The sequence below is a fragment of the Danio rerio genome, chromosome 15 (genome assembly GCF_049306965.1).
Source record: "Danio rerio strain Tuebingen ecotype United States chromosome 15, GRCz12tu, whole genome shotgun sequence".
In the NCBI taxonomy this organism is placed as follows: domain Eukaryota; kingdom Metazoa; phylum Chordata; class Actinopteri; order Cypriniformes; family Danionidae; genus Danio; species Danio rerio.
In genome coordinates, this window is record NC_133190.1 from 6,018,936 (window position 1) to 6,045,914 (window position 26,979).

General features: G+C 35.1%; 2 protein-coding genes and 1 long non-coding RNA gene across 3 annotated transcripts in view; 1 reads left to right on the forward strand and 2 right to left on the reverse strand.

Annotated features, from left to right (window-relative positions):
- brwd1 (bromodomain and WD repeat domain containing 1) overlaps positions 1 to 26,979 on the reverse strand; it is a 1,114,832-nt gene that overhangs the window by 977,608 nt on the left and 110,245 nt on the right. The window lies entirely within an intron of this gene.
- On the forward strand, positions 5,064 to 15,479 carry LOC141378006 (uncharacterized). Its single transcript, XR_012391266.1, has 3 exons — positions 5,064 to 5,357; positions 10,443 to 12,651; positions 13,188 to 15,479. It is a non-coding gene; the product is annotated as an uncharacterized lncRNA (long non-coding RNA).
- On the reverse strand, positions 17,439 to 24,907 carry chchd2 (coiled-coil-helix-coiled-coil-helix domain containing 2). The gene is given in 4 exon segments (NM_200767.1): positions 17,439 to 17,747; positions 19,832 to 20,021; positions 21,676 to 21,934; positions 24,766 to 24,907. Coding segments are annotated over 4 exon segments (507 nt in total). The 5' UTR covers positions 24,813 to 24,907; the 3' UTR covers positions 17,439 to 17,736.

The window sequence follows — 26,979 nt, forward strand, 5'->3', positions numbered from 1 at the left end:
ATATGCGTAATGCATAAAATATTTCCCTTTACCATAAATGACTACAGTATCTTAAATGTGTAACACCTGCTTTTATTGGATTTTTTGTTTTAGCTGTTATATACTATGCTGTGTTTCTGTTAAGTACAGCATATTATTTACAGTAAATAACTGAACTGAACTATTACCCCTCATATGTTTCATTAACAGTTTTATTGATCTCTAAGATATGATTGACTTGAATTGAAGTTGCTTCGATTAAAAAATAAAAATTGTAAAAGTAGCTTAGATGTAGCTAAGCTACTTTTGCCATGTAGCTTTTAGCTTAGCTTGCTACATTTCCCAGGTGGTAGCTTTTAGTGTGGTTAAGCTACATTTTAAGTAGAGTAGCTAATAGCTTAGCTCACTACATTTTTTCAAGTAGCTTGCCCAACACTGTTTAGTTTTAATTTCCAGCAAACGAATAAATGAACAATAATAACGAAGTGTGGTCAAAAATCTGAGTGATATCCAAATACACATGCTGTGCCCCATATGGTCTAAAACCTGACAGGTGGACAAATCTAAGCGTGTTTTTAATAAAACAAATATAAATATGTATATGATAAATAATGTAAGGGCTGCTCGATGTTGGGAAAAATCATAAACATGATTATTTAGGTCATAATTGTAATCACGATTATTCAAAGCGATCATCAGTTGAAATAAAAAATTATTCGCCCTCCTGTGAAATGTTTTCTAAAAATAAATATTTCCCAAATTATGTTTAACAGAGCAAGGAATTTAAACATTATTTCCTCTAATATTTTTTTCTTCTAGCTAGATTTTAGCTAGAATAAAAGCAGGTTTAAATATTTTGAAACCCATTTTAAGGTCAATATTATTAGCCCCCTTAAGCAATATATTTTTGATTGTCTGCAGAAGAAACTACTGTTATACAATGACTTGCCTAATTACCCTAATTAAGCCTTTGAATCGCACTTTGAATATGAATGCTTGTATTTTGAAAAATATCTAGTAAAATATTATGTGCTGTCATCATTGCAAAGATAAAAGATTAGATTAAATCTATTATGTTTAAATGGGTTGAAAAAAATCTTCTTTCCATTAAACAGACATTGGAGGGGAAAGGGTCGCTAATAATTCAGGAGGGCTAATAATTCTGACTCCAACAATATATACAGTTATTTTCCTCCCTGCAAAGGAAAGGGAAATAAATACAATAGAATAAAAATATGAAACAAACTGTGCTTTAAGTATCTTCACTGTAAGAAAAACACTTTAGCTACAGCAGTCCTACAGCAGTGAGAGATCTTCTCCTTTTGTTGTTTGATTAATGATTAAAACAGTGAGCTGCAGGAACATCGCGCGCGGTCATTTTAATGGTTTCTCTTTCACGTGTCTTTTGATTCTCAACTCGTTTGTTTATTACACAAGTAAGGGTTAATATGAATAATCACTAAACATCACGTTTTGACACCTATTTGACCATTAAAGAGCTTACATTAAGATGACTTTAGATGTGTGCGCTCGTCTCAGTGTGCAAAGGCTGATGCCGCACACACACAGAGAAGCATGCATGTCGTTCGCGCTTTAAAAAAACTTGAATGATTTGAATGTACATTAATGAATGATGCGCATCCCATGCTGCAAAAGTTACATTACAGTACATTTTAATCATTTTCATGTGAAACTGAGCTTTGCAGAGCAACTGGAACTGGTGCTTCTTACACCAGTGCTTCTTAAGTACACTTAGTTTAAGTTAGTGTTATTGTTAGTGTGATTGTTAAACACAATGTGTTTTCTGCAATATTACAGAGTAAATTTAATTAGTAAATTTATATAAACATTTTATATAAAAAATAAAATATAAATCATCAGGTCTCCTTTCTCACAGCAGATGAGTTGGTGTACTGCTTTACATACAGTTGAAGTCAGAATTATTGGAAAATTATTTTCTTTTTTTAAATATTTCCCAAATTATTTTTAACAGAGCAATGAAATTTTCACGATACGTCTGATAATATTTTTTCTTCTGGAGAATGTCTTATTTGTTTTATTTTGGCTAGAATAAAAGCAGTTTTTATAAAAAATAAAAAAAAAACATTTTTGGGACAAAATTATTAGCCCCTTTAAGCTCATTTTTTTTTCAATAATTTACAGAGCAAACCATCGTTATACAATAATTCGACTAATTACCCCAACCTGCCTAGTTAACCTAATGAACCTAGTTATGCCTTTAAATATCAGTTTAAGATGTATAGAAGTGTCTTGAAAAATATCTAGTCAAATATTCTTTACTGTCATCATGACAAAGATAAAATAAATCAGTTATTAGAAATGAGCTATTAAAACTATTATGTTTAGAAATCTGTTGAAAAAGTCTTTTCTCCGTTAAACAGAAATTGGGAGAAAAATATACAGGGGGCTAATAATTCTGACTTCAACTGTATATCTGTACATTTGTCCGAGAAGCGTGGTGTAAGATGTTATTGCATTTCTCAGCTGTCATTTGTTGTGTCTATCTGATGTCATTGGCCTTGCCGAAAAGCACCTTCAGCTGCAAGACACATTTAACCCAAACAAAATTGGGGTTTGTGTGAAATTGTATACTGCAAAGAAATAAAATGCAGTAATTTACTTCATGTACTCATTACAGGTAGAAACTGTGACAACAAAATTATTGTTCAGTTAGTACTGTCTCATTTAGTCCAATGTTTTCTGTTTCTATTTATAGAGAAGTGAATTTTCTTAAGCCAGAAAACGGGGGTTTAGGCATTAACACACTCGTACAAAGGCTGTGTGTCTTAACAATTGAAAAAAAATCTTTGTATCCTTTCTGTTGTTGACTTTGTCATTCATTCATTCATTTCCTCCGGCTTAGTCCCTTTATTCATCACCACAGCGGAATGAACAGCCAACTTATCCAGCATATATTTTATGCAGCAGATGCCTTCTAGCTGCAACTTAGTACTGGGAAACACTCACACTCACTACGGTTAATTTAGTTTATTCAGTTCACCTGTACCATTCATTCATCCATACATTCATTCATTCATTTTCTTTTCAGCTTTATCCTTTTAGTAATCCGGGGTCGGCACAGCAGTATGAATATTTTTTACGCAGCGAATGCCCTTCCAGCCGCAACCCATCTCTGGGAAACATCTGCACGCACTCATTCACACTCATACACTACGGACATTTTAACCTAACCAGTTCACCTATTCCACATGTCTTTGTAGTGTGAGGTAAACCGGAGCACCCCGAGGAAACCCATGCGAACACGGGGAGAACATGCAAACTCCACACAGATACGCTAACTGACCAAGCCGAGGCTTGAACCAGCAACCTTCTTGCTGTGAGGCGACAGCACTACCTACTGCACCACTGCGTCGTCATCACCTATACCACGCGTTTGGAAACATGCAAACTCCACACTGAAATGCCAACTGGCCCAACCGGAACTCAAACCAGCGACTCTCTTGCTGTGAGGATGTGAGTGCTAACCACTGAGCCACCGTGTCCTTTTTTTAAATTTTTTTTTACATATTTACATTTTTGCATTTTTAACCATATCATACAGCAAATGTGTGTATGTGTTATTTTGATAAGCCTATTTGTTTGTTTATTCATTTTCTTTTCGGCTTAGTCCCTTTATTAATCTGGGGTCGCCACAGTGGGAGAGAGGCTAGGACAGTAGACGGGATCATTACTGGCCCGATTGCCTTGCCTCTAAATTTTACTTTGCCTTTGACTATTTATCAACTATGTGCATTTAACTTTGAAGTCTTTAAATGTAACCTTCCCTGTGATGTCATAAACACCATATTGCTTTTCAGTTCCTCTTATCTGATTTGATGTTTTGAGCATGCTATTTTTTTCCGTAACCTAGTAACAACCAGTACGGCGAAGAGTGTGCAACATGGCGGCAACATCGAGTTTTGAGGCTAAAAGAAAATGTCTGCTTTTGTATAACGTTTGGAAGCAGACATTTACATGAGAACAACATGACAAAAAGTGACGCTTTGCCGTCAATAAGTCGGCCACCTTTTGTTAAATAATTTCAAACTGCAATAAAATACCTGCACATTTTCCATACTGCTCTTTTTGTTTGCATAACACTGAATTTTGGACATTTTACGTTTATTAAAACATTTTTAATATTGGAATTCTAGATTCACCGACATTATTTTTGACACATCATTTAAAATATGTGCCAAAAATTGCTATTATTTTGCCTTTTTTTTTTTTTTTTGGTGGGGTCAGTGAAAATTTTGTCAGGGCAGGAGAAAATCTGAACCATTGGCCTGATTGGACCAGTGGAAAAAATCCTTTGCGTTAAACCCTGGCATGTCTTTGGACTCCATACAGAAAAAAACAGCTTAAACCAGCCTAGGCTGGTTGGCTGGTTTTAGCTAGTCGACCAGGCTGGTTTTACAGGGGTTTTGGCAATTTCCAGGCTGGTTTCCAGCCATTTCCAGCCTGGTCTTAGCTGGTCAGGCTAGGAGATGACCAGCTAAAACCAGCTTGACCAGCCTAGCCAGGCTGGGAGCCCAGCCAAAACCAGCTATGTCCAGCTTAAACCAGACTGGTCGACCAGCTAAGATCAGGCTGAAAATGGCCGGAAACCAGCCTGGAAATGGCCAAAACCTCTCTAAAACCAGGCTGTCAACCAGCTAAAACTAGCCAACCAACCTAGGCAAAGCTGGATAGAAAACCTACGCAAACATGGGGAGAAAATGCAAACTCCACACTGAAATGCCAAATGACCCAGCTGGGGCTCGAACCAGTGACTTTCTTTGCTGTTAGGCAATTGTTCTACCCACTGCCCCACCGAGCTGCCCCTATTTATTAATACATTTCTTTATGATTTCTGGTATGCATGACAATTGACCCAAACATGGTTGTTGCTTCCTTTTTTAGTGTTTTTTTATGGCCGATTTAACATCTATAACAATAACCAATGCACATTTAGTCTTGATAGCTCTAGCTATGGGTTGTGGGTTGGTCGACAAAGTGTGGGAAAAACCTTGACAAGCTATTGATTGTTATGTCTTCAGTTTGTACAGAGACAAATATTTTGTATTAGCAGCCTATCACCCTGTGTGAAAGTCTCACTGCTGCTCTTAAAGGACTACAGAAGAACAGATGAGTTCACAAAGCAAAGTGGCTTGACTAATACTTTACATTTGTTCCTGACATTTTTCAACAAGATGGCAGAAGATCTTTACCCAAAGTCTGTAGGCAAAAGAATTTGGCGCTTATTAGGCTTTTTGGGTATTTTGGTCGGATTGGCCATTATAATCGCACTCATCGTCCTCTTTAAACCTTGCGGGAACTCAACATGTCCACACGTGAAAGGCGACACATCTGTGGAGGTAACATTTTTTTTATAGTTCAACATAAAATATCTGTATGGGTGAAACATTGTGGGTTGTGTACAGTCAGATTATCTATGCTATATACAGATGAAGTCTGAATTATTAGCCCCCCTGTTTATTATTATTATTTTTACCCCCAATTTCTATTTAGTGGAGGAAAGATTTTTCCAACACATTTCTAAACGTACTCTGTTAAAATAGTTGGGTCAAAAATTCCCCAATATATAACCCAATGGATTTTTAGAGCACCTACCCAACTATGGGTTATTTTAACCCAATGCATTGGGTTATTTTGATTAAATGTTATTTTTTTCCATTCTGATATTATTGCCATTACTAGTGCTACTATTAATTTTATAATTATGGCTGTGTAAATAAATAAATGTCTCCGCTGGTTCCTAAAGGCAAGAATGACGGCCGATATTCCAAACGTGTGTATTATTTCCTCCTAAAAAAAAAAAAAACTTTAGAGATGAACACGGGAAGTAGAGAAAGCGTTTTATACATTTATTATAGATCAGATATGGAGTGCGTGTTTGTATCATCAATAATTAAAAGTGCTGGTGAAACGGATATAAAAAACAAGACACAGAGAGGTAATTTGAATAAAAAAAAATATAATATTATTGCGTTAGAGCTTAAATAAACTGTATAACGCAAAACACGCATAGTTAAATCAGTCAACTGTTGAAAATCTTAACCGAACTGGTTAAGTTTTTAAATAAATAACCTAATATAGGTTAAAAAAATAACCCTACAAACCACTAAATATGTTTAACTCAACCATTGGGTTAAATTAATAACTCAACGTTTTTAGAGTGGTAATATTTTATTAACTCATCTCTAATAACTAATTTATTTTATCTTTGCCATGATGACAGAAAATAAAATTTTACTAGATATTGTTCAAGACACTTCTATACAGCTTAAAGTGGCATTTAAAGGCTTAACTAGGTTAATTAGGTTAACTAGACAGGTTAGGGTAATTCGGCAAGTCATTGTATAATGATGGTTTGTTCTGTAGACTATCGGAAAATATATAGCTTAAATGTTTTTTTAAAAAAAATTTAAACTGCTTTTATTCTAGCCGAAATAAAACAAATAAGCGTTTCTCTAGAAAAAAATAATAATTATATATATATATATATATATATATATATATATATATATATATATATATATATATATATATATATATATATATATATATATATATATATATATATATATATATATCATCAGGCATACTGTGAAAATTTCCTGAATCTGTTAAACATCAATTTGGAAATATAAAAAAAAAAGAAAAAATATTTAAAGGGGGGCAAATAATTCTGACTTCAACTGTATATTCTATAAAGGAATATATAGCCTATAATATATAGCTTAAGATAACACACATCATAGTTCTGCTAGTCCTGTAAAAAATGTACTTAGTACAGGCTAATTACCAAAATCGATCAAGGAAATGAAAGGCTTGTAAGGAGGTTCAAAAAAGCAATCAAAAGATGGTTGTTTGATGAGGATAGTTAGTTTGCATGGTGGATGAAGATGTTTTATTTTATGTGATATTGTGTTGTGAATAGAGTTGCAGCTGGAACGGCATCCGCTGTGTAAAACATATGCTGGATAAGTTGGCGGTTCATTCCACTGTGGCGACCCGTGATTAATTTAGGGACTAAGCCGAAAATAAAATAAACGAATGTCTTTGTGAATAATTTTGTTCCTGTTTTAAAACGAGGAGGTATTGTTTGTTTTATGGATTAAATTATCTGTATTTTGCAGCCATACTTTGTTTTGTTTTGTTTTTAACAGCGAGGACCACAATGAAAACAAGCTCAGGACTTTATTGTGTTTTTATTCTCGACAGTTTTTATTTTAAAATGTATGGGATACTTGTATTTTTGTACAGTTTGTCTAAAAATGGTCAAATAAAAATTCAGTTAGCTTGTCAGATGGTCATCATAATCAAAATATGTCCTGAATAAAGTAATATGACAAATATTTATTTTTAAAATACAAATTTATTACATCGTATATCATTAGAAACATTTTAAATGAAAAACTGTAGCCTGTTTTAATTTATTAGGCAAAAAACAAACTGGCCAGCACAGTTAATGTTCTTCAGTCAGAATTTGGACATTTAAATAATTAATTCAATTATTTTCTTTTCGGCTTAGTCCATTTAATAATCTGGGGTCGCCACAGCGGAACGAACTGCCAATTTATTCAGCATATTCAGCTACCCCATTTAAATAATAAAAAAATGAATACATACTACTACTACTACAAATAATAATAATAATAGTTTAAAGCTTCACAAGTTTTCTAGCCTCTCTTGTAAAAAAAAAGTACATTTGAAAATTCATGGATTACAACAATCACCAAAACAGTATTTAAACTGACTTTAATATAGTCCACTTTTGGTGCTTCACACTTTTTTTGTTGTTGTTGGTCATGTTTTCTTTTAAGAATAAGGTTCAAGATTTAAAATAAAAGTTACTTGTCAAATCTTTTCTCTATTTAAAAACAATTCAGTAGTGAAAAATGACTTTGCTGGTAACACTTTATTATAACTACACACCATGAATCATTTATTAAGCATTATCAAATAGTGAATTCATTATCTGTTAAGCATTTAATAAATTAATTATATATATATATATATATATATATATATATATATATATATATATATATATATATATATATATATATATATATATATAATTATTAATATTAATTAATATTAATATATTAATTAATAATTAAATATAATTAATTACCTATTAAAATTAAATAAAATAATTCATAATTAGATAATTAATTAAAAAATGTTAGTAAGGAGTTAATAAATGCAGATAAAATTGCTGTGATCTCGACTTATAAGCACATCTGTAATGTGCTCAATAATTGTACTTTCATACTTTATTAATGATTTATTTTTATGACTAAATTCAGTATTGCATCATTTACAAACCAAATATTAAAGCATAGTTGGTGTTTTTTTTTTAAGATCATTCAGAATGAGTTAGTAAATGAATAATAAACTATTGAAATTAAGATTTATATATCTTATCATTCAGGCATACACCAATAGTTATTTTGTATGTTAATAAATGCTTTATCAACTCAACTTCATGCAGTTTTGTGACCTAATCTAAAGTGAGGACCATTCATGCTTTATAAATCCCTTATAAATGACAAATAAAGGCTTAGTTATATTCTAAACTGGAAGAACAGAAAATACATGACCTTATTCATTTCTATTTATTTTAAGATACAGAAATGAAACTGTATCAAATTAAAATAAATCTTTGCAACCTAATCTAAAATAAAATGACTGTAAAGTTTAAATATGGCTAAATAACATTAAAATGTTGCATCATAATATATTGTTTAATCATTGCATAGTTGTTGTTGTTGTTGTTTTATCCAATTTTGACAGTAATTTTTATAGTAATAATATTTTTAGATAAGATTACAAAGATGTATTGGTTATTTCATTTTACTGAGCCTTTAGTTGTCATTTATAAGGGATTTATAAAGCATAATTAGTCCTCACTTTAGATTAGGTCACAAAACTGAGTGAAGTCGAATAAATAAAGCATTTATTGACATACACAGTAACCATTACAATACGCCTGAATAATGATACATAAATGTTGATTTCAATAGTTTAATAATCATTTACAAACTCATTCTGAATTATCTTAAAAACCCTTGACTACTCTTAAATAACTGGTTTGTAAATAATGCAACACTTAATTAAGTAATAAAAAATTAATCATTAACAAATTATGAAAATACAAATAATAAGCACATTATAAATGTGGTTATTGACCTTATTCTAAAATGCGGAAGTGCGCCTGTTTTCGCGATTGTCTTAGAACTTCCGATTCAGTCGCCTATGAGAGAAATGACTAGAAATAATAAACGGCAAAAAACGGTCAAACTACTTGCTCAACAAACAAATGTTTGCATGACTACACAGACCAAGTAGCATAATATAATAAGAAAATATTAAATTGCAACATCAAGCAGCGTAACGAGCAGTTGTTAACGTCAAAAAATGAATGGAAGTGAATGTGACCGGAAGTCGCGAGACAAAAAGATTCAAATGGCAGCGCCCGCTCAACAGCTGAGAATAAGGTGATTAAGACAAGAATAGAGCATTTGTAGCTGCAGTTATAAACTGCTTACTAACGTTTATTAAACGTCAGGAGAGGTGTTGGTTTGATGGTGATTGACAGGGCGCGCGCGCAACGTGTCTGAGGAGAGATGCGGTGGGGAGGGGTGAGAAGGGTGCATGACGATGCCTATTTGAGGACCGGGAGGGAGACGCAAGATTACCGGGAGATCATCACTCGTTTGCGGGCATCCGCAACTTCCTGCCCTACTCATAATTCTCTCTTCATATAGCCATATGCCTATTATATATCCATAAAACACTGTGATATAACCGCGCTCGGATCGGATCGCTTTCTCACTGCAATCGAACCGCTCCAGGGTTTGTTTCAATCGAGCCGAGACCACCTCATTCAATCGATCTCGGAGCGATTACTTTGGCGCGGAACAGAGCGCGATTGCCCTGTTCACATATGCCAAACGAACCGCGCTAACTGGCCAAACGAGACACGTTGCTAAACAGAAGTGTAGGTGTGAAAGCACCCTTAGTCTTAAGGTACAATTCTGTTCCATAAAAAGGTACTGCCCTAGTGACAAGGGTTTGTACCTTCTTTGGTACAACATTGTACCATTTTTTCTGAGTGTACTTAAACCACAGGTGTCAAACTCAGTTCAAAATGGGCCGCAGCTCTGCACAGTTTAGTTCCAACCTCAATTAAACACACCTGATCAAACTAATTGAGTCCTTCAGGCTTGTTTGAAACCTACAGGTAAGTGTGTTGGAGCAGGGTTGGAACTAAACTGTACAGGGCTTCGGCCCTCCAGGAATTGAGTTTGACACCCCTGACTTAAACAGTACTTTGCAGGCTGTAATCTAAAGCGCTACCTTGGAAATAATTGTGTCATTTTGTCTTGGTACTTATGTTGCTTTTCCCCATTATTTGTCTTACTCTGTAGCTCACAAATGCAGAAGACGAACACGTGGTGATGTCCACAGAAGGAGTGTATACGCTCACCGAGGGAAGCACAGAAACAATCTCCTGTGATCCTGTGGAAATCAACCGAGACTCATCTGTGAGCTACCAAAGAAAGGCTGAGGTAGAAGATGCACACGTGTATATCTGCAAAGAGCCCTGTTCCTGGGCTGATGTTAAAGCACACACATCGCTTTCAGATTGGTACACGACTGGCATGGGACTTGACGAGAGATTTTCTGTGACTAAAAATGGGAAAAAAGGAAAATGGGTTAAAGTTACGATAGCAGATGTGACAGCAGAGGATTCTGGTGTGTACCGGTGTGCTGTTGATCTGATGGGTCAAGATTGGTACCAGTTGATAACTATTGAAACCAAACCCCAAAGCAAGGCTGTTAAGACCATGAAGTCTGAAACTGAGAGAGAAGTAGCAGCAAAGAGGGCAGTGCAATTGTGTAATGGCAACAAAGCATGCGCATTGGCAGTTATCCATAAAGAAGAACTGGAACTGACCCATCCTTGCTGGATATGCATGCAGTTTGGTAACGCATGGACAGTTACTCCTCTGCTGGCTAAAGAGGCCAAAGAATCAGCCTGTTTTATTCCTGCACAGATGACAAGAGTTTTGCGGGCTCCAGAAACACTGCTGCAAAGCGAAGTGCCGACCAAGATCCAACTGAATTGTTCCGAACCGATTCTGACAGTGTCATCAGGGTACACGCCATTTAGAATACAGCCAACAGAGGGAGATGTGTGTGTGTGTAGACATCCTTCAGATGCAACACATAATGTAGGAACCTCTAAGTGTAATCATAATATCTGGATCAAAGATGAGACTGGCCAAATGTGTTCCTATTTCATGAATGGCATGGAAGTCCGATTCAACTGTCCCTTTGACATGAATTGGGAAAGTTCTCCAGCGGCTGTATGGGTTTGTGGATTCAAAGCATATCATGACCTTCCACCTTTCTCATGGTCAGGATGCTGTTATCCAGCTTTGCTCTCAGTCGGAACCACAGTGTATACCGATTCTAGAACAAACAAGCATGCGACAGGGGTCAAGAGAGAAGCGTTAAGTGACATGCTGAACAATATGCCAGATGCATTTAATGGTTACACCTTGTATAACCACTGGACAGCACCTAGGTCTGATGTAGGATGGTCTGTTTTTATCGGGGGTGGTACAGATGTTTCAATGCACAAGATCAATGCTCTTGCATTGGGTTATTTGAAACTGGCAGAGGTAATTGACACTCACAAGCCTGGCATTGATGAAACGAAGCAAATAAGAGAGATGATTTTGCAAAACAGAGTAGCTCTTGACATGCTCATTTCTGAGAGACAGGGGATTTGTAAATTCTTCAACACGTCCTGTTGTTTTCATTTGCCTGAACATCATGATAATGTGACAGATCTGATCGGACATATGATAATTGCAGCAATACCACAACCCCCAGCAGATCCACCAAGGTTTGGCAGATTGTTTGGAGGCTGGCGTAACTGGCTTATTAATACGATAATGCCTGTAGTGGTATTCTTCCTATTTTTAATTGCGTTGCTTCCTTGCTTGTTGAAGTCAATCAGATCTATGATAGTCAAAGCCTTAAATGCTAAGTCAACTTCCGTTCCACTATCCTATGCACCACCACAACCTACCCACCCCATACCATAGGAGAAAAATCCAGCCTGATCTCACGAGGAAACGTGTTTTACGTTTTGTCAGTTTAGTGGCTAATTCGTACGAATCAGTGCGAACTCAGTCGTACGAAAATTTACAATTTTAAAAAGGAGGCGTGGCTACCCAACCCCACCCTTAACCCCAACCATCATTGGGGGATGAGAAAATCGTACAAAATTATACGAATTAGATTGGACGAATTCATACGAATTAGCCACTAAATCAAAAAGTTACAAATTAGATCGTACCCACCCCATACCATAACAGCATAATCCAGCCTGATCTCACGAGGAAACGTGTTTTACGTTTTGTCAGTTTAGTGGCTAATTCGTACGAATCAGTACGAGTTCAGTCATACGAAAATTTACAATTTTAAAAAGGAGGCGTGGCTACCCAATCCCACCCCTAACCCCAACCATTATTTGGGGGTGAGCAAATCGTACAAAATTGTATGAATTAGATTGTACGAATTCATACGAATTAGCCACTCAATCAAAAAGTTACAAATTAGATCGTACCCACCCTATACCATAACAGTATAATCCAGCCTGATCTCACAAGGAAACGTGTTTTACGTTTTGTCAGTTTAGTGGCTAATTCGTACGAATCAGTACGACTTCAGTCGTACGAAAATTTACAATTTTAAAAAGGAGGCGTGGCTACCCAACCCCACCCCTAACCCCAACCATCATTGGGGATGAGCAAATCGTACAAAATTATACGAATTAGATTGGATGAATTCATACGAATTAACCACTAAATCAAAAAGTTACAAATTAGATCGTACCCACCCCATACCATAACAGTATAATCCAGCCTGATCTCACAAGGAAACGTGTTTTATGTTTTGTCAGTTTAGTGGCTAATTCGTACGAATTCGTACAAGTTCAGTCGTACGAACATTTACAATTTTAAAAAGGAGGCGTGGCTACCCAACCCCACCCTTAACCCCAACCATCATTGGGAAATGAGCAAATCATACAAAATTGTACGAATTAGAATGTACGAATTCATACGAATTAACCAGTAAATCAAAAAGTTACAAATTAGATCGTACCCACCCTATACCATAACAGTATAATCCAGCCTGACCTCACGAGGAAACGTGTTTTACGTTTTGTCAGTTTAGTGGCTAATTCGTACGAATTCATACAAGTTCAGTCGTACGAACATTTACAATTTTAAAAAGGAGGCGTGGCTACCCAGCCCCACCCCTAACCCCAACCGTCATTGGATGATGAGCAAATCATAATAAATTATACTAATTAAATCATACGAATTAATACAAATTAGCCCCTAAATCAAAAAGTCACGTATTGCCGTGAGATTACGTTGTATAATCACGACCTAAATATCCCTCAAGTGTCAATGCATCCCCAAAAAAAGAATTGCTTTTGTGTCAGGTAATCAAACAGGACTGCTAAGTATTAGTAAGTACCTCACACGCCGTACTTCCGGACAGTTATGTACACTTACGGTACACTACCCAGGTGAAAAGAAAGTGTACTTAAGTTGTACTTTTTGGGTGTAATTAGCATATTTTAATTGTACTATACTAAGTGGATATTAAATGTGCTGTTTTGAAACAACTTCAAGCATATTAATTGTTATTTAAGCTATTTAAAATATGTCGTAACATACTTAGTCGTGTTAAAATGGACATACTATAAGTATAATTAAAGTGTACTTTTAAAAGTGTACTTATTTAAAGTACATTTAAATCTGAAATACAGTTAAAGTATATTAAACCACGGCTAAAATATATTTTTAGTTCAGATAAAGTGTATTTTAGCCCAGCTGCAGTGCATTTTAAAACCAATTAAAATATAAATTCAATTGAGGTATACTTTAAGTAGTTTAAGTAAAACTAGTGAAAGTATTATTTAAGCTCAGTGGAAGTATATTTTAAGCTCAGTAGAAAAAATATTTTAAGCTTCACATTAATGTGTTATTACTATACTTACTATACATTTGCAGAGTGTTACAGGACCTACTTTATTTCAACAATAATTAAAATCCTTCAGAAGAATTGATTTTAACTATAATAAAATATGCTTTGAAGTACAATACAAACATAAATAACAGCACGGTTTCTGAACGCTTGAAAACTGTAATTTTCAACCTTTTTCAATTGACAATTAACATTAGTGTGAAGTAAGATATTTTAAAATACAGGCTAAAGCACGTGCTCATTTGCAGTATTCAAAATATGTTTCATTATTTCTTAAACTACTAAAAATAACATGCACATACTTTAAACACACTAAAATTGGCACCGTTTCACAGTGTTCTTATACAAAGTACTCATAAAACACACTCTAAAAAAGAACAAAATTAGTGTGCTCTCTGTAAATACATTAAAATGCATAAACAGTATGCTTGAGTTCCAGCATATTTTCACCGATGTACTTGTAGTATACTTTATAATAAATACATTAAAATGCATATCAACACATTTAGAATGCACTTTAAGTACTTTAATTTGTGCTAATTGTGCTTTAAATATACTAAATTTCAAGCACATTTGTAACATATTTAGGAGCACTTCTTTTTCACCTGGGTAAAAACACAGATATGTAAGCATACCAAAATATCCCTCAAGTGTCAAAACAACTAAATAAATACTTCACTAGCCTTTACAAGCTATGAATATTGTGTAACTTTCATTTTCTAAGCTTGCTTATACGTCTGAATACCTGTATTATTCTCACCCCTCTGTCCAAAAAAAGCAGTTTTATGATTTTGAAAGTGTCAGTACTCAAACAGTACTGCAAAGTATTAGCAAGTACCTTAAACACTGTACCTCTGATAGTTATACACACTTACGGTACACTGAAAACAATCAAAAGGTATATCCTATGTAAGAAAATATTATGATCGTCATGTAATCAGTTTTAATCGATGTGATTTTACAGATATGATTGTCATGTAATCAGTTTTAATCGATGTGATTTTACAGATATGATTGTCATGTAATCAGTTTTAATTGTTGTGATTTTACAGATATGATTGTCATGTAATCAGTTTTAATTGTTGTGATTTTACAGATATGATTGTGTTGTAATCAGTTTTAATTGTTGTGATTTTACAGATATGATTGTCATGTAATCAGTTTTAATCGATGTGATTTTACAGATATGATTGTCATGTAATCAGTTTTCATGTGTGTTTGATTTAAAATGCTTTTTCTCATGTAATCAGCTTTTATGTAGATTTGATTTAAGCAACGTACGGTTAGATTATATTTAGGGTTACTTGCATATGACTAATAATCAGATTTAATACACAGGTGTATGTTTGCCGTTGCTTTATGACTTTCTTGCAATAATAAAGAACCCAAAAGTACTGCGTGACTGTGTTCTGCTTTTATTAAGTGAAGGCTTTTCAATGAAAGATAGCCGATGATGTGCAGCTTTTGACCTTCAAATGTGAATTATTGTTCAAATAGTTGGCATACCCATAAAACAATTGTGTAATTTATATTACTGGGTTCTTTTCATTGTTGTCATTAAGGGATATCTTTTTATTCTCATGTACTTCAGCAGAGTAGCATTTTAAAGTAGGAACCCAATGGTAAAGTTCAAAAGTCTTAATCTGGCCTTATTTTGAACCTGTATTCTCTGTAAGTCATAGGCCTCAAACTCAATTCCTGTAGGACCGCAGCTCTGAACAGTTTTGCTCTAACTCTAATCAAACACAGCTGAGCCAAATAACCGGTGTTTAAAACTTCTAGGCTGCGTCCGAAACTGCCTACTACTCAGTAGGTACTGCATTTGAATTTAAACGTGCTAGTCGGCCGTTAGAAAATTACCTTCTTTACATTATGAATATAAGAAGTATGCGTGGAATTCGGACGTACTACATCCACCATTTTATCATGGTCACGTGACCTACCTGCGTCAGTTGTGTCGCTTCACTTCCATTCATGAATTTTCTCGCGGGGCATCATGGGATAGCACAGCATGCATGGGAAGCGCATAGATGTATACATTTGATGTCGCCTACACTGTTGTTGTCTATTGGAAGGAATGCGTCAATGGAGCTGCCATTTTGGAACAGGGTAGCGCTCCTTTGGGAAGCGCACTTAAGAATCTCGCCAGAAGTAGTCTATGAATTCGAACTCTACTCGGCTCGCATACTGATGTTAGTGTACAGAATAGTATGGAAGTATGCTATTCTGTACGTGTTTCTATTCTAGACGCAGCCCTAGACTGCAGGGGTGACCAACCCTGCTTCTGGAGTTCTACCTTCCAGCTGAGCTCAGCTCCAACCCTGATCAAACACACCTGAACCAATTAATCAGGACCTGAACAGCTCTGAATAATTAAAGGCAGGTGTGTTTGATATGGGTTGCAACTGAAATCTGCAAGACGGTAGATCTCCAGGAGCAGGGTTGGTCACCCCTGTAGAGACTATTAAGCAGGTGTGAGTTGGAGGTGGTTGTAGCTGCTACGACTATGCAGAGCTGTGGGCTTCCAGGTTTGTGATCTGGCATAAATGTAAAGAACTTTTAGTAATGATAATTATTATAAATAAATATAACTTATTAATGGATATATATTAATTTCTCTCTCTCTCTCTCTCTCTCTATATATATATATATATATATATTTTTTTTTTTTTCTCATTTCCTGAAAGCCCGACATGTCCTGAAAACCCAGCAAAAATTTTGTGATAAAACTGATTTTGTAGTTGTTGAACTTTTGTTAAAATATTATCAATCAAAGGATGACCTTTTTTTTTTTAAAGATTCCATAACTTAGAAGCATGATTTGGAATCTGTACAAATGATAATTTCTTTTGTTGGGCATTTTCTACATACTCCAATGCTAAAAGTAAAGCGTGGGCTTCAACTGTGAATATAAAGCATTCTTTAGGCAGACTGATTCCATAATGTTGTTGCCCAGTCACCATTGCTGCTGCTACGCCATTTTCCACCTTTGAACCATCTGTTAAAATAGGCGAGTGCAGAGAATACTGACTTCCAATATCCATATATTGTTGTCTGTATACATTGGGATGAGTTACTAGTTACTATACTATTGGGATGAGTGTCCTAAATCCATATTGATTACGGGCAATTCTTTAATGGAACAAGTAAAATTCCTTAAGGTTTAACACTGTGCAAGTCTGAAATTTCATTCATAATGATCTTTAAAAAGTCTTAAATTTGACTTGGTGAAACCTGTGGATGAAACTCGGTTAAACTCTGACTAAATGTTAATAAAATAAATTAATTTTCCAAATGGTGGGTGTTTCTTGAACATGTATTGGTATAAAAGACCTCAAAATAGGCATTTGAATGATTCTGATTCTTTTATTTGCATTTTACGATCATTTGAATGGAATATTTTCAACAACTGACAAAGAACCTCCTGCTGGGAAACTCACACTGTGATTTCCTCTACAGTAAGTCAATCACAAAATAAATTCAGAAAGCTGCAGTCATCTACACCAGATACTTAAATATGCATGTTACACAGCATTTCTCCATGAAGCTGTTTTTATTTTACACATAGGATTTAAATTTGCATTATCAAGATAAAGCAAGCAGAAGTAAATTGCTTGAAGTATTATATTCAGGTCTCTGATTCCAACCTCATGACAGTCCTGTGGAGAAAAAACAACTATATTAGTGGAGAACAATACACACTTTTACACAACAGTGGCTTAAAATGTGTCAAAATAATGTTGCTACAGCAAGATAAATGTGATTGCCTTTGCTACGCTTTTAGCTAGAAGATTAATATTGCTGAAATGGAAGGAAAACTTCCTCCAACCTTTAAGCAATGGCTTATGGAACTTCTACACCACCTGACCTTAGAAAAAATACGATACACTTTAGGAGGCTGTACTGATATGTTTTTTCTCACCTGGCAACCTGTTTTAGATCACGTAAAAAAGACGGACCCCTCAGTCATTTTAGAAGAGTAGAACCTTTCCTTGTTTGTTTGTTGTTGTTTTTTTTCTTTTTCTTTTCTCTTAAATTTTTTGTATTTTCTTTTTTCTCCCCTTATTTATGAGAGTAACATATGCTTTACTTATTATTACTATTTATTTGTATTTTTTCTTAATATTATTTATGTTTTTTTCTAGAACCTAAATGTATGTGCGGCAGGTTTTGTTTGTTTGTTGTGTAAAAAAAAAAAAAAATTGAAAAGCTATTTTGTAATGTATGTTTCATATCTAATATGTTCAATAAAAATACTTTTGGAAAAAAAAATAATAATAATGTTGCTACAAATCCACTACATAATTTATATAAAGCTGCAACAAGGGGACAACTTAATAAAGGGCCATGAAACCCCCTCGTTTCAGCAGGGTGTTTTCACACCTCTACCTTGGAATAAGTGAGAAAAGTGGGCGTGTCCAGCTCTGTTTAGGGGGGGAGTGTCGGAGGAACTAAAGTGGGATGGTGTGGGAGTGTCTATTTGTGCACGCGCGAGTTTCAGAGTCAAAATACTCACACACACAGACAGGAGAAAGTGATGGTGTTTAACCTACATGGAAATTCATTCATGCCTCTCGCGACAAACGAAATATTTGATTCGAGGATCTGCTGCAAGCGTGTGTTTTTCATGCAATGTTTGATACCGCACGGCGAATGAGAGAAAAAAAAACTCAGCATTTCCCGGAAACTTAGATGCACACGGCAGGTAGTGTCAGAAAGCCGCGTGTGTTATTCCAGTCACAAAATGCGGTGCTAACATTTCTGCACTCAGTGCAATAGTAACTTAATTCGATACGAACAAACTGAATAAACAAAGAGCACTGGTCGCTCACTTACCAAATCTGTAGAGACAGAACAATCACCAGCAACTAGAGCCGCATCTTTATGGAGAGAATACTACAAGCAAATCCAGATTTCAGCGTTTGCAGATGAGAACAGCTCTCAGGTAAACAATACTCCTCCTTAGACACGTAAGTTATTGTTGTCGCGCGTCGCGTACACTGTTAATCCACACGTGACTCAGAGCTCTCACAGAGAGAAAATGAAAACGAAACTTAACGGCAGCAAACTATAAAAGCAACACTTCACACTTGTTTTGCCAACACAACGTGGCGTCTCTGTGGCGTAAACACGGTGACAGTAATGAATATTAAGGAAGTTGCACAATAGAGCGCGCTGATTGGTTTGACCCAAGCCTTACTCATGCATTAATGCATCACACTGTAAGATGTAATAAGACTCACTCTGGCACAGACGCCCAGTCTGCACGCTGGAATACACGCTATTATGTCATGACCGTGACGCAGCTTCAAAAATTTGTTTCAAACCGGAAGTACGAATTTGCTTGAAATAACGCAAAAACAAGCAATTTACACTTTTTAGTGAAATATAGGTGTCCTAATAGTGTTTTAGCAGTGTGGGACACATATACGACTGTCAACAGCTCAAAAAATGTGTTTTGGTGTTTCGTGACCCTAAATGTATGTGACCCTAAATGTATGTGCGGCAGGTTTTGTTTGTTTGTTGTGTAAAAAAAAAAAAAAAAAATTGAAAAGCTATTTTGTAATGTATGTTTCATATCTAATATGTTCAATAAAAATACTTTTGGAAAAAAAAATAATAATGTTGCTACAAATCCACTACATAATTTATATAAAGCTGCAACAAGGGGACAACTTTATAACCCATAAATAAGAAAAAATAAGGGCAACTTTTCACATGTTAACGAGTTCACAGTACGAACCATTGGAGAATCTGCACTGTTTGAGCACTTCGCTGAATCCCTCGCAGAGTTTGAGGTCGCTCTGAGACTGAGCGCACTCGATGAACTGCTTCATCTCATATGAACATGGGTTCTGCTGCTGCGGATCCTGCTGGTACATGGGCTGCTGTTGCTGCTGTGGCGGGTACATGGCCTGACCCTGGTACGGCTCCTAAGAGACCATCAAGGATGAAGAAGTTTAGGTGTTTCCAAGAATTCATCACTGCCTTGTTTAAAAACTCCTACAATTATTTAGCTAGCCCAACTAGACGAAATATTGAGATAATTACTAATAGAATACAATAATAATTGTAAAAATTGTTGAGCAATGTATATTTCATTATATCTTAAATTTCTGGAAGTTTTAGGGTTGGAATTTATTATAGGTAACACTGTTGCTCAGTGGTTGGTACTGTTGCCTCACAGCAAGAAGAACACTGGTTTAAGTCCTGTCTGGGCCAGTTGGCATTTCTATGTGGAGTTTGCATGTTCTCCCCGTGTTGGCATGGGTTTCCTCTGAGTGTTCCGGTTTCCCCCACAGTCCAAAGACAAGTGCTGTAGGTGAAATTAATAAACTAAATTAGCTGTAGTGTATGTGTGTGTGAATGTATGGGTGTTTCCCAGTACTGGGTTGCAGCTGGAAGGGCATCCGCTGCGTAAAACATATGCCGGAATAGATGTCGGTTCATTCCGCTGTGGTGACCCCTGATAAATAAGGGAGTAAGCCGAAGGAAAATTAATGAATGAATTGATTATTGTATTCTTTAAAGGAAAACTGCTAAAATTACTTAGCAAGTCTAACTAGAAAAATTAAAAACTAGTTCAATAATTACTAAAAAAACTGATGTAAACTCTGTTGTAAAGTTGTCAAATTGTCTTGAATTTCTAAAGGTTTTAGTGTTCGGTTGATTTCATTATTCGTTTTTAGAATTTTTTTTATAAAATTCGCTAAAATGATTTAGCAAGTCCAACTAGACAAAAGTGTTTAAATATTTATTAAACAGATATAAATTCTTGTATATAAATAGCGGTCTTGTATATTTACATTTATTTATAAATTTCTATATTTATCTATACATTTCTTAAATTTCTAGAAGTTTTAGCCTTTAATTTAATTCATTATTGCGTTTCCTTTAATTCCTAATATGATATAGAATGTCCAACTAGACACAAATATTTTAATTACTGATAAACTGACATAAACTCAAAATTTCTAAATTGTCTTGAAATTCTATAAATATTATAACTAGATTTTCTAGAAGTTTTAGGGTTTGGTTAAATGTATTATTGTGTAATTTGAAAGAAAATTTTCTAATATTATTTAGCGAGTCCAACTAGACAAAAAATACTATAATAATTACTAATAAACAGATAAAAGTTGGCGGTTCATTCCGCTGTGGCGACCCCGGATTTATAAAGGGACTAAGCCGACAAGAAAATGAATGAATGAATGTTTGCTTATTTATTTGCTGCTAATGTTAACTATTTTTTCCTTTTGTATATAATAATATTAAACATATTACTGACCATTTAACTGTTTATTTACAATGAAACACCTCCAGGAGAACATATTTAGTAATTTGGGAATTCTTTTTGCGGGGGATCCCTTATTATGGTGGGAAATTTCCTTATTTTCACATCCCAATGTTGACAGGTATGCGAGTACTCTATTGTCAGTAGTCATTACCTATTGAGGTTAAAGTTATTTTGTCCAAAATAAAAATTTTATGTCATTCTAATGCTCTGAGACCTTCATTCATCTTCAGAACACTTTTTATAAAATAAAAATAAATGTAAAATGAATGCACCCGTGCCATAACGTTTACCTGATAGGTCACATCGGGCCTAGCAGCTTCAGAATGTCCCCCTCCGCCAAAGCCACCGGTCATGGCGTGACCTATTGTGTGTCCGACAGCAGAGCCGACAGCAACGCCTGCAGCAGTGGAGGCCATCTGAGCGAACATTCCCGGCTGACGGGGAGCAGCAGCAGCAGGAGGAGCCACCGCTGAAGGTGGAGGAGGAGCCGGAGCGGGTGCGTAAGACCGCGGAGGAGCTGCTCGAGCCATCGGTGCTGGTGAGGAGTAACTAAAAAGAAAACTGCACAATCAATTACCTGTCCTTTGACAATGACTTGGAGTAGGGTTGCACGATACTGGGGAAATGTGCCATATTGCTGTTGAGCATTGTGACAGCGATATTTCTTGTGATATAAAAACCTTCCTAGAGAAATGCTATTTTATTAACCCTTTTTTAATATAAATTTATGTAATGATATACACTCACTGGCCACTATATTAGGTACACCTGTCCAACTGCTTGTTATGCAAATTTCCAATCAGCCAATCACATGGCAGCAACTCAATGCATTTAGACATGTAGACACGGTCATGACGATCTGCTTCAGATCAAACCGAGTTTGTTGTTGTTGGTCCCAGATGGGCTGGTGTATTTCAGAAACTGCTGATCTACTAGGATTTTCACGCACAACTATCTCTAGGGTTTACAGAGAAAATATCTAGCGAGTAAAATCATATATTTTATTTGGGTCACATCCATAATGCATGTTGTTCTGAAAAATATAAACAGGTGTTTCAATATAATGTTAGCGTATACTCTCTATGCGAATTTAAGTTTTAAGTTTTTACTGCAAGTGTGACATCCATAACGCTGGAAAACAAATAACCGAAATATTGGCATTAATACAAATTTTCGAATTTAAACTTGCAGTTCTTAGAAAAGCTGAAGTTGTTAACCTGTGCTCAGATTCATTTTATATATATATATATATATATATATATATATATATATATATATATATATATATATATATATATATATAAAACTAATAAATGGAGATGTTGATTGGGTTCACTAAGATTTTAATATTGAGACTGATATTAGGCTGGAGCCACTTAAAAGCTTATTGAAAAATTATCACTATAATAGTATATGCGATATACACCTTTCACTCATTTGTAGCATTTTAAAGACTAAATGTTGATATATCGACACCTCTTATTTAGGCTTGATTATAATTAATTAATCTGAAAAATAAACTTATCTGTTTATTTGGAATGACTTTAAAACATGACTAATAAAATTATTATTTTTCTAGAGAAATTTTACATCATAAAAAAAATCGTTATCGCAATACTCAACAAGAATATCGCATACTTAACCAGTATTTTGCAGCCTTAGTTACAGAAATACAAATTTCCACATATCAGTAAACCATTTAACAGATTATTTTGTTTTTCTTGTTTAATGTTACAAAATCAAATAATACTTCAAAGTAGAGATCACTTTCTACACCTATTTGTTTTTCTGATTTAATGCTGTGAGCAATTCCATGCAAATGTCAACCTCGCCATGAAAAAAAATGTCATTTTCACCAAAATACGAAAAAGTTTTTTGTGTTTTAAAGCACTTTAGAAATACTCAGAAATATCCTTGTCAATGTTTTCAAACTATTATATTTGATTTAACAAAGTCACACAAGTGGCAATTTCACATCTGTCACAGCAACTCCATGCAAGTGTCACATCCATAACGCTGGAATAGCTTAACGGTGTAAAGAGGAAAAAAAATAACATAGATATTGGCAATAACACAAATTTTCAAATTTAAACTTGCAGTTCTAAACAACTAAAGTAGTTAACCTGTGCTCAGATTCATTTTATTTTTATATTAAAAAAACGAATAAATGGAGATGTTGATTAGGTTCATTAAGATTTTAATATTGAGATTGATATTAGCCTGGAGTCACTTAAAGCTTACTGCAAACTTAGTTAGAGAAATACAAATTTTCACATATCAGTAAACAATTTAACAGATATTTTGTTCCTGTTAACTTCCTCAGTTTTAAGGTTAAATAATCAAATAATACTTCAAAGTAGACATCATTTTCTACACCTATTTGTTTTTCTAATTAATCGCTGTGAGCAATTTCATGCAAATGTCAACCTCGCCATGAAAAAAATGACGTTTTCACCGAAATACGAAAAACCATTTCTAAGTTTGTGAGCAAGTATTTTACAGTACTTTACAAATTCTCAGAAATGTCTCTGTCAATGTTTTCAAACTATTATATTTGATTTACCAGTCACACAAGTGGCATTTTCACATCTGTCACATCCATAACGGAGAGATGTCACATCCATAACGATACTTTTTCCTCAAAAATGCAAAAATATAAAATACAATAATACCAAACATGTTTGTTTTATAGTGAGTCAACTCTAATCCTTTTTAATTAGCATTATTTCTTTTAGATTGTGCAATTTAATTCACAGAATTTATACAAAATATGTTGAAGACTATAAATTCATATACTTTTCTGGTCACATCCATAACACATCTTTATTTTCCTCATTTAAAATATAAAACATGTTTACAAATGTATATTTTTCAGCTCCCTTAACTCTGTGGTGAGTTGATTTGGATAATACAAACAGAAGTTTCAATATAATATTAACATACACTTTCTATGCGAATTTATGTTTTGAGTTTATACGTTACTGCAAATGTCACATCCATAACGCTGGAAATGCTCATATTCAAAACACAAAATTACACTGGAGAATGTTTTTATTTCATACGAAATGCTATATAAGACTTTTCAAGCAGTGAATATGTCTAATGTTATCACAATATGAAATATTTAAAATATTAAAAATACTCAAAAGTTGATGTAGATTCATCTTCAATACTCAACACGCACTTCTCCAATCACCACCACTATTCTTTATAATAATAACTAACACAACCAAAGGGGACTCAGACTTCAGAAACAATATATTGTCACTATAATGAGCCTAATGTTTATAAATGTTTGTTGAGTAAATGACACACGATTATTATAAATGATAACATGATAATACAGCACGTAGCTCATGATGCTCCTCTCTTTTACCCACCTTGGAGGACTCATCCTCGAAGTTCTGCTTCGGCTTCCTCTCGGCATGTTGATTTTTTTATATTTTAATAGTATTATTATAAGAAGAGTACTGTATTCTACAGTAACTTACTCGCTTTTTACGCTACTGACCTTCGCACTGCACTTACTATCCGGGGAACTCTTTCTAGCATCTTACATCATGCCGGCGAACTTCCGCTCATGCGCATGAGCCTTTTTTTTTCAATTACCGCCGTCTGCTGCGCAGGAGTGTGGAATTGCTCGAGTCGTCTAGTACTTTCCATTGAGTAAACAGGGGAGTTCAGAATTATACAAGTGAATTAACAACAAAAATTAATCATGTACATTAAGTATTTTTTCCAGCAGTTGGGATGTCTTAATAGCTTTAGTATAATGGCATTACAGAAGCAGGGAATCATACACATTTTTTAGATCGATGAAAAATAGTTCACAGTTTGGTACAGTCAGCATACATTTTGTTTTGTGAATGGGTTACTTTTCAAATAAAATACGTTTTTTTGTTATTTTTTCGATTTCCAAAAATCTAGAGTTGCAAGTTTTACCCTACTGAAAAAAACAGCTTAAACCAGCCTAGGCTGGTTTTAGCTGGTCGACCTGGCTGGTTTTAGAGGGGGTTTGGCCATTTCCATGCCGGTTTCCAGCCATTTCCAGCCTGGTCTTAGCTGGTCAGGCTGGTAGATGACCAGCTAAATCCAGCTTGACCAGCCTAGCCAGGCTGGGAGCCCAGCCAAAACCAGCTATAAGCCAGGCTGGTCATTTTCCAGCCTGACCAGCAAAGATCAGGCTGGGAATGACTGTAAACCAGCCTGGAAATGGCCAAAACCTCTCTAAAACCAGGCTGGTCAACCAGCTAACCAACCTAGGCTGGTTTAAGCTGGATTTTTCAGCAGGGTGTTGATAATTTTATTACACACTTCAAAAAGGAAACTTGGTTTGAAAACAATGGCAACTAAAAGGAATTGCTAAAGTGAAGGATCTGCATGAGGAGGGTATATACATGTCATACTCTGATTTAGTTCAATTCAATTCAATTCATCTTTATTTGTATAGCGCTTTTACAATGTAGATTGTGTCAAAGCAGCTTCACATAAATGGTCATAGTAACTGGAACAGTGTAGTTCAGGTTTTAGTGTTTAAGTTCAGTTCAGTTCAGTTTAGCTCAGTTCAGTGTGATTTAATAATTACAGAGAGTTCAAACACTGAAGAGCCAATTCATCGATGCGTAGCTCTACCAATCCTGAACCATGCGAGGCAGTGGCGACAGCGGAGAGGGAAAAAAAACTTCACCTGATGGGAGTGAAGAAAAAAAACCTTGAGAGAACCAGACTTAGTTGGGCACGACCATTTTAATTTCTCCGCTGGCCAAAAGTCTTGTGCAGAGCTTCATTCGCCGTGGTTGAGGCTGGAAGATGGCCTCAGCGAAGAGTTAGACACTGCATCAAGGACAAACTTAACGTGAACGACAACCCTGTATATGCTTATTTACAGTCACCACAGGATACTAGGACTGCTTCTACGTGTTACAAAATGATGCTCAATGAAAACTTAGAAGTATTAATTTGAGAATAATCTGAGGATCTAGGGATTGATATTGAGGAGAATGAGTGGCTGGACATCCTTTCCAATGTAGGTAAAAATATGAGAGAAGTTAGAGGAAAGTTCATTCAGTACAAAATAATACACACCACCCAGACTCTAGTATGGGACTAGCTGGAAATAATCAGTGTTGGAAATGCAATAAAGAAGAGGGCACTTATTTACACATGATCTGGGAATGTTGTCTAGTTTACCCATTCTAGTGTAACATTTTAAAAACAATAGAGGAGTGGCTTGGCTGTGAGTTACCTGTAGAGCCACGGCTATGCCTTCTGGGTGACAAACTGGTGATACCTAATATAGATTAAAACTCCTTTATCCTTGTCGAGATTGGATGCATTACTGCTGCTAGGGTGATACTACGTAATTAGAAGAGTCCCAGACTGGTAGAAATGAAGGAGTGGATTAATGGGATGATTGAAACTGCATCATATGAGTGTATGCTGGGGAGATTGAACAATGAGGGAGAAGTACATAGAAAATGGGATAATCTCTGGCAACAGCTAAAATTAGGATAAATGAGTAAGTACATTCAAAGGTATGGAAGGTAAATCCTGCCAATTTTAAATGGATCAAATAAACATTTGAAATTAAAAGA